The 9420-nt window shown below is 35.9% G+C and overlaps 1 protein-coding gene across 1 annotated transcript; it reads right to left on the reverse strand.

Annotated features, from left to right (window-relative positions):
- Positions 1–203: 203 nt before the first annotated feature.
- On the reverse strand, positions 204–5740 carry LOC140829449 (uncharacterized). The gene is made up of 9 exons (XM_073192701.1): positions 5200–5740; positions 4424–4516; positions 3576–3680; positions 3074–3220; positions 2766–2864; positions 2548–2676; positions 1692–1871; positions 1078–1194; positions 204–646 (listed from the first exon to the last, which is right to left on the reverse strand). The coding sequence occupies exons 1-9, from the start codon at positions 5560–5562 to the stop codon at positions 482–484; spliced, it is 1398 nt and encodes a 465-aa protein (XP_073048802.1). The 5' UTR covers positions 5563–5740; the 3' UTR covers positions 204–481.
- Between the last annotated feature and the right edge of the window lie 3680 nt (positions 5741–9420).

Genomic DNA, 9420 nt, shown 5'->3' on the forward strand with positions numbered 1-9420 from the left:
ATATAAATTTAGAAAAGGAGAAATCGATACTCACATAAACTTCAAATTACATATGTAACAAAAAACACCATGTTCCCGAATTAATTTAATGCTCTATTATAGTTAGTTTATTTCTTCTTCTTCTTTTCAAAAAGACTGACTAAATTCTTGGAACTGTAAGATATAATTTACTCTGAATGATTTTCTTCTTGGGTACATCAACCTCAACTCAATTCAAGCACTTCATTCTGCCGAGTAATATCAAATATGATTAAATTCTAGGAGAGTTCTCGCTCGGAAAACAGGGAAGGTAAAAAGAACAAATTCTAGGAGAGTTCTAGCTCGAGAAACCTAGGCCAGTCAACAACAGAACAAACCGATGATTCCTAAAAATCACTACATTTCACAGTTACATCTTGCAATGTTACAAGTAAAATAGAATGTAAAATGATACTAACGAAAAAAATAGCAAAAACACTTACAAAAACAGCTGTTGACAAATTCATCCACCCACATGTATACGCAGCTTGTTAGCAACATAAAGAAGGTGGCTGATGTTTGAGGATGGATAGTGCTGGAGTAGCTTCAGATTAGCAGTAAAGTCGCCTGCAAGTAGACGCCTCCGGACAATTATCAGCATCGCACAACAAATTCGAAGTAACGTTTCCTGCAAAAATTGCATTGTTCACGGATAAACCAATTACTTTTCACACTGTGACCTTTCAGCCAGGAGAAAACAGGGAAGGAACGCAAGGGGGACAACTAGTGGTGTGATTATAAAGTGTAAACAATGAACAAAAATATAAATATAAATAAATTATAAAAGGGAAAATGGAAACATATTTACAATATTATTGAAAAAAATCTGGGATAACATTATCTTATGGCGTGATTATAGTATCATCCTTCCATGTAAATCAGATACTATTTTATGACTTGGTGTGTCAGATGTCCCTCTTTGAATGTTCTCGAGACATTCCATAAATTATTTCTTTAGATTTTAACTAATAAATGAACCAAATGCTCAATGCATTATCACACATAAATCGATGATGTATATACATAGATATCAAAAGAACTGACAAAAAAACAACTTACTTGAGGACCATCAGGGTCACTCAGAAGTGCATCCCAAATTAAGAGAGAGTCTCCAAAATTAAATTCTTGGGTCAAAAGTAGTGTAATCCACCTGAATGCATAAAACTGGGGATTGACCTGAAAGTACAAACACAACCACGTGAGGAAAAATAACCGCATTATACTTGACAACCATATTATTCTCACAGCTTTGCAAAGTCTAATTTTCTTTTGGTGTAGCAAAGTTTTAATATGCACTCTAATAGTCTTTTTCCAGGAAAAAAATGGATATACAAAGAAAGATATCTGATCATATGCAACAGTAAATGAGAGGGTTTCTTCCATAGAAGCATAAAATCCTCCGTATTGAGACCCTGAACAGGCTAACTTAATGTGTCCATGAAGTAGACACAACGATGATAAACACCATAATTTTAACAAAGCATACATGTAAAAAACCCAATTGGAGCAACTTTTGCTGTCATGTTCTTGTGTGGCTAAAGATATCATGTTGTTCTAACTCAGATACCCAAAAATTCAGCATCCTTCCTCATACTGTAATCCAGAAACATTCTTGAACAATAACAAAGAGAGAACATAATATACAGTGGCATCAGAAAAGGATGTAATCCTACTTTTGTGGTCATTTCAAGATGACGCCACAATTCTTCATCATGCTCCTTTAGAAGCTGCGATAATCTCGTGATGGTAGACCGTATCCCCACAACACTGTTATCAAGTTGCTGAACAAAATTATCCCGAAACCCACTCAATAGCTCCACAAAACAGAAGAAAGTGTCTGCTTCAGCTGAACCCTGCAGGAGTCGCAAGAGAAAATTAAAGAAAAAAAAATCCAAAAAGCAACGTAAAAAAATTCACAGAAATTAATCAAATATCAATCATTTTTACCTCAAGCAAATTAACTTGATAACTTTAAATGATGAAGATCTGAAGTTGATATCACAACTTTTGCTTTATTGTATTATATACCTATTTTGCCTCACTTTTTATGTATATAGTCCCAATATTCTTTCAATCTTAAGAAAATATCTATATCAAGTAAAGAGATCGATCAAACCATAACTTAATATTTGATAAAAATCCACCATGGAAGCAGTTCCATTAGGTTTCAATTCCTTTGTTCTTATGAATAAAATAGGTTTGGTTTTGCCGCTTTCTGCCCCTTGCATCTTCAACTCATATAAGTTACATACTTGGAAAGAGGAAAAAATTAGATATTTTCAAGGTACTTAGTGTTTCTTGTAGTAGTGAGATTAATAAATCCGAAGTTTTCTGTTGACATATACATCAAACTACACAAAGTGGAAAAAGCACATATTTTCTTTGAAAGACCACCAACTTTTAAAGAAATTTTGGATGGAAGCAGCAAAACAGTCAAAACTTGGACATTTTTAGTTAAATTAAAAACATTAAATCAATTGCATTTTGCAGAAAAGTAGAAAACATTGGAAACTGGGAAACCTATCTTACCGTGTTTTCTTCATTTGGGTCATTTGTGAACACATAGTATAGTGGTGCTAAGATTTCATTCATCCCTTGCACATATCTTATTCCAGGATTCAACTTTGCAAATACAATCAATATATTTCTTAAAGCTTCCTGAATGTAAAATATACAATGTAAGTGAAATAAATGTACTTTTAGTCAACCCTAGGAGCTATAGAGACTGAGAGAAACAAGGGCTTCACTTGGTTGGATTTAGCAAAAGTTGAGTCTCCTGAGAAGAAGGGCATATCCGGGTGAGTACGCATGACATCACGGTCAATCTGTTCTATTATTTCAGTGTCCTACAAATTATAGAAGTGGAGTCAAACGCCATACCATACTAGTTACTGACTTTGCATGCTGTATTTGTGGAATTGTGGTAGATACTTAATATATGAAAGATGGACAACTAAGTGCTCAATACGAGGGCTCGCTACAAGGTTGACAAAGGTAGCATGATGTCCATACAACAGCAATACGATCCCCACACTGCTGAAAAGAAAGACAGTACCTGAAAGAATTTATTCCATACACTACTCTTCCCGAGACTCAAGGGATGCTCTCCATGAGTTATCTCTGATCTTGAGAGGAAGCCCTGAGTTCCATCTGGTTCATTGTTCTCAAGACTTGATTTTTCCAACTTCCTGGTAATATCCGTCTGACTAGCCACGGAAACATTCAGAAGATGCAAAAATATTGGAAGTAGTGCAGAGGGAAAAAAGGCACTGCATGGTTTGAAAAAACTTATAAATATGCACCAAACATTTTATGTGCTTTGTAACGTCTCGGGCTCTCTGAACAGCGGCAGCAAGCAAAGAATGGAACTCATAACTTAATATTTTTTGGAGTGAAAATTCTGAGGGAATTAACACAAGGAGAACCTAACTAAATTAACTCAGCTCAAGCTGGCAATAACAAGTAATCAGTCCAGTACATGTAAATATATTGTATATAAGGCAACATCATGTAGAACATAGCTGATTTCTAGAAGAGTTTAGGACACAAGAACATACAGGATTCATCAACAACTCCTCTTTGAAATGCTTATACTGTGACTTTTTCTTGGCCAGTTCCGAAGGCCAAAGCGAGCGATCGGTTGGTAAATACCCTAATAACAGCTGCAAACCGCCCGTGGTAAGATATTAATCCAACTATTTCAAAGTTTTGAAATCAATAAACACACGTAATGAAAAATATAAATCATCAGGTGTTAACTAACAGGTTTCATTATCTCTATTCACAATATTTACATCCATATCATCAAAGAAGAACAGATGAGTGCATAGGCTCTTTTATACTTTCCAGCACATTCTTAAAATAGTAATTATTCTGAAAGGAGAAGGTTTTTGCCACAATCAACCTTTCTCTTGCTTTGACGGTATCACATAATTGTTGTTTACATTAACACTTGAAACAAAAATATTTCTTTGAATAACTAATATTTCATGAAATGCTTAACAAGCCACATCGCCCGTTATCAGAAAACAGAAACGGGTTTAATAAATGAGGGATAAACGCAGCTACGGTACTCGAGAATAATACATTACAATGGAACATATTGCAAATTCTTTCAGATTTTAGCATCCTAATGTGTACTTTATACTATCAAAGTGATATGTTATGCAACTGTCAACCAGCCAACTTCAATTCCATTATTATATTAATGGCCCACAAGTCCCTTTTGCAAAAAAAAGATATACCGAAGTGCTACCGGATAAAGAGTTTAATTTTTAAACCATAACTAAAAATTAAATCACTTGGAAGAATTGTCGACAGATGCATACGATATTTCAAGCACTAGCTGCAATAGCCTATGAACTTCACCCATCATTGACTGATTGTTTCTTTTGAAAATTTATACCTTCCACACTGTTGGACGAATCCCAGATCCATCAGGAATCCCTTGTGATGCTAGCCTCCGTATTTCTCCCATATTTATAATCTTCCTTGACAACTAGTGGTTAAAAATAAACAGGAAGAAGTGATGCAATTGATAAGATTATCCAAAAAGGTTTAAGACTGGAAATGCTGAAAAAAGAAGAAAACGCATCATATATTTTTTAATCCAAAGGAGACAAATGTTTATATATATCATAATCCTGAGATCACCGACTAGAGTTCAAATCGTAAGCAGGAGTAAATGCCTTGTAGAAATTTTCCTTCTTGTTTAAAACACAGGGAAAAAGAGTGACCGCACACCAACATATAGTATCACCACGTCGCTAAGCTTGTATGAACAGTCTATAAGTGAGGGCATGCAATATAAAAAGATTAATGGTAAGCCCCTTCTATTACGATGAAGTTGTTACACCGACAAAATCCATGGGCAACAGCGACTACAGCCATTTACCAACAAGTCCCAAGATATTAATCTGCCCTAACAAAATCTAAGCGTGTTCGCTTGGGGAAGGGACTGAGTCAGCATCTTTTTCGCTTTACATTGACACCCGATCAAGGATTATGAACCATGTAACTGCATAATAAGTCAATTAGGTATCTTTAAGCATCAATTTGCACGTGAAATATCTTCTAATTTCACTCTTGAGGTTGAAAATCGGATTCACAGATAAACACGCAGAGACATTTGCCATTGCAAGTGTGTTAGAGAAGGGTGGGCGGCGGAGGGGAAAGAAAAACCTCTTGTAAAAGCTGAGCATGCCTGGAAACATCCTCAGCAGCAGGAAGTGGCGGCGGCGGCGGCCAAGATGCGACCACACCACCAGAAGAAGCCGTTGAACGAGCTGAAAAGCTTCCATTTTCATCATCATTGTAAGAAAAGCCACCATCATTACCATGACTACCACCAACCGGATCCCTATCTTCCTCTTTTACAGCAGCAGCAGACGTGTTAGAAGTACTGGGAGACTCCGGCCGTGCCGCCACCGCCGGCGCCTCGACAATCGCGGCGCCAGGGTTCTGTGAAGTCTGCGGCGATAGAGGAGGTTGAGGAGCCGACCAGAGGGAGCTATTGAGCCATTCGGGCACCTTTTTGTTCACCATAGAATATTCACTCCAAATTGATCGGGTCGATCGCCGTGTCGAGAATTTTCAGCTGTGGAAACAAAATCGGGAATCGGAACCGAAGGGTTTGTGGAGAAGAAAACGAGTTGAAGATTATCGAAATTCGTGTTAAACTCGATTCGATCGTCGAAATGGTGTTAACAGAGCATTGTTGTGTGTGTGTGTGAGAGAGATGTTTGACAGGTGGATTGATTGCCACCACGTGAGTTGCACGTGTTCGAGAGATGGTCGACATGTATTTTGTTCAATTTACGAACTGATTTGATTTTGACGGGGGAAATTTAATTTGGTCTTAAATATTTAGCAACGATACTGATTTGATTTAATACTTTTTCTCAATGAGACGGTGATTTTTCTCAAAATACCATTCCGAACATATGTTCGAAATTTATTATTTATATGATTTATTTTAATAATTGGAAACAATAATATTAATTAAGATTACACATCAAGAACGACAAAGAAATTCCGAACATATGTTCGAAATTTATTATTTATATGATTTATTTTAATAATTAGTAACAATAATATCTAATTAAGGTTACATATCAAGAACGACAAAAAACATATCAAAATCTTAAGATAAATTTATGATTCAAATTAATAGGTTCTTAGAAATAGTCATGAATTTCCCTAAACTCTTTGGATACTTTAAATAAATCCAAAAGAGATCACATAATTATGACAATCAATTATAGGAAGAAATTCTTGGGACAATAAAAAATATTTAAATAAAAATTTAAAATATCTAGAACAACACTCTTTTACATATAAAAGATTTTATATGTAAAATCGTATGCTTGATTTATACGAAAATTGCTTAGACAAGTAATCTTAACTATTTTTTTAAATATATTTATTCGTTTAATTTATATCAAATTATTCTTCATTTATACACTTGAAAAGTAATCAATTTGTACTCAGAAAAGCTTAGTTTGAATAAAATATTTAAAATTAATTATTTTAATAAAGTATTGTAAAAATAATTAAAGAAATTAATTCCAAATTGAAATTTAAGATTTAATATAAGTTTCATGAAATTGTATTTTTTTAATTATATATAGTTAAACTTTTAATTATATTTTTGATTTAATTTAGAATAATCAAGATTAAAAATTAAATTAAATCAATGTTGTTTAGTTTTGCGTTACGATATACAGTAGAAACTCTTGCTTGACAAAAAAAATTTGAATTCCTTTCAATTTGAAAATTGTTTTATTGTTTGTAATAGTGTTCATTTTTTTGACACACAACACAGAAAAATGATGACTAAGCTTGCTTCAACTTTACAAATGTGAAAATAAAGATGACTAGCCTTTCTTTTTGATTGAAAATAGTAGCTTTTAATCCAACAAGTATCAATAGTTGTTAATGACTCATCTAAATAAACCACCTCTTTTGCCATATATAGATATCTATTTACCTTATTTATTGCTTCAAAGTTAGTTAATTATTTTACCATATTTTCACTATCTTTATTAGCTATATCTTTTGTTCATCATCAAATCTAATGGAAAACAACCCATACTGTACTTGTATCGACTGTGAACAATGTTACTACATATATCTATTTCAAAAGGCAAAAACTTGTGTGAGACGGTGTAGTGACCCGTTCCAGAATCACCTACTAATCAAGAACTAAGCATGCAACTAACTTAATTAATAATAATCAGAGATAATTGCGGAAAGGCCAACAAACGATAGTTATACAACCCAATCGAAATCCAGAACAACTCGAACTAAAATGAAATATACGGTACAACCATATCGAAAAGAATAGTACTGAAAACTAAACCAACCAGCCACTCACTGTCCTCCTCCTGCTCTTCCTGAGCTGTCCAACCTGAGGCCTGCCCCGTGGGAATAGGGTGTCCAAGATAAACAAAACCGAGGACGTGAGCGATAAGAACGCCCAGTACAAAAGCATGAGTATACAAGCCTATATGAAATGCACATGCTATGATATGATACCAGGGTAGTCAAGAAACAGGAATAACAAAGGATCTCAAAATGCTCAGTCTAGAGGCGCCAAGTGGATAGTGCCGCGCGGTACTCCTCTGGGTCACTGCATCCACTATAAGAACAGACGTGGACCTAAAATGTCCCGGATCACCGAAGCCCTCCGGACCCGTCGGCCACTGTGTACTCTCGGTGTCCATGCGTCCACAAGACAAGACAGGGCTGAGCGACCCCACAAGATATAGCTTATCTCGAAAGAGATACAGCTCAACAGTAAAGGCTATCTCGAAGGAGATACGGCTCAACATGAAATGCAACATGCATCATAAAACGTGACATAATAGCATGTATCATATGACATATATCAATGCACCACATAATCATGCAACACATATAAGGATGTATACTCGACCAGGATATCTCGGATAGTACTTTCGTACCTCTATCACAGCAAGCCTAGCCTTACGCAACACCGCTAATCAGGTCTAGAACAAGCCTACGCATCAAAAGCATACCCAATGAACAATACTACCATGCTAGACTAGCAAAATCAGTACTACCAAAGGTTTAGGGTTTACCTTCGTCCGTCGACAGCCCTTTGATGTCGATTGCCTCGTAACTCAGGCGTCGCTACGCTACCAATCCTGGCAGCTCTTGGCTATTGCTCGACCAACAACTAACCCTAGAAACCTTCTAAACCTCTCAACTAGGAGACACAACTTCAAGAATTTGCAATCCAAAATGAGGAATTCCGAGCACTATTTATAGGCTATGTTCGGATCCACCGAACACACTTCGGAACGTCCGAACTCCTACGTGTCCATCGGCTCTTGACACCTCATGATCGGATCCACCGAACCTACACTTCGGATCATCCGAACTTGCATGCAAACTGACGTATCGATCAACTCTTGACACCTCATGATCGGACCCACCGAACCCACTTCGGATCGTCCGAACTCTTCGGTGCTACCGAACCATCTTCGGTCCGTCCGATCATGACCATGGTCAAAATCACACATTAAACCTTCTTAATCACCATTAATCCGTTAATTACCCAATTTGGAATTCAGGCTACTACAGACGGTCTCACGGGTCATATTCGTGAGACGGATCTCTTATTTGGGTTATCCATGAAAAAGTATTACATTTTATGCTATGAGTATTACCTTTTATTGTGAATATGGGTAGGGTTGACCCGTCTCACAGATTAAAATCCGTGAGACGGTCTCACATGAGACCCACTCATTTCAAAAAGAAGTTGAAGTTATAATGAAATATTTTACTCCAACCCAATATGGACGGTCATCTTCCGACGAGCAGGGGCGGAGCTTATTAAGGCCTAGTGTGGGCTGCTGCCGACACTGGGCCCAAAAAAAATAATATTTATAAATGTGGGCCAAAAATAATGAATAGTGTTTATTAATATAAGTGGGCCAATTTTTTTTAAAAGCTTTCTACACTTTGGAAATAAAATTAATAGGGTCTATAAATATAAGTGGGCCAATTCCTCTTCCGTTCGTTGCAAAAAAAACCGCTGTGGTGATAAGTTACAGCATATCATAGCCTACACTGAATCATAGCCTACACTGATTCAAAATTCTAGCTCCGCCCCTGCCGACGAGTGTTTACAATGGAAGCAAAGCTTTCTCTTTTACTAAAATATGTAACTGATATTGAGAAAGAATTAGATATCAAAGATATGCATGCATCAACATCAACCGATTGTCCACTAAATAAATAAGCAAATGTTTTCCGTGTGTTGTATAAAATGCTTATTTATAAATTGTCTGTATCTACCTATTAAAAAATTTAGTTTGTACTATATATAATCTATAAAAGTTGTTTTTCATTTTTTATTTCTATGAATTTTTTTTG

The sequence above is a fragment of the Primulina eburnea genome, chromosome 4 (genome assembly GCF_022965805.1).
Source record: "Primulina eburnea isolate SZY01 chromosome 4, ASM2296580v1, whole genome shotgun sequence".
Lineage (NCBI taxonomy): Eukaryota > Viridiplantae > Streptophyta > Magnoliopsida > Lamiales > Gesneriaceae > Primulina > Primulina eburnea.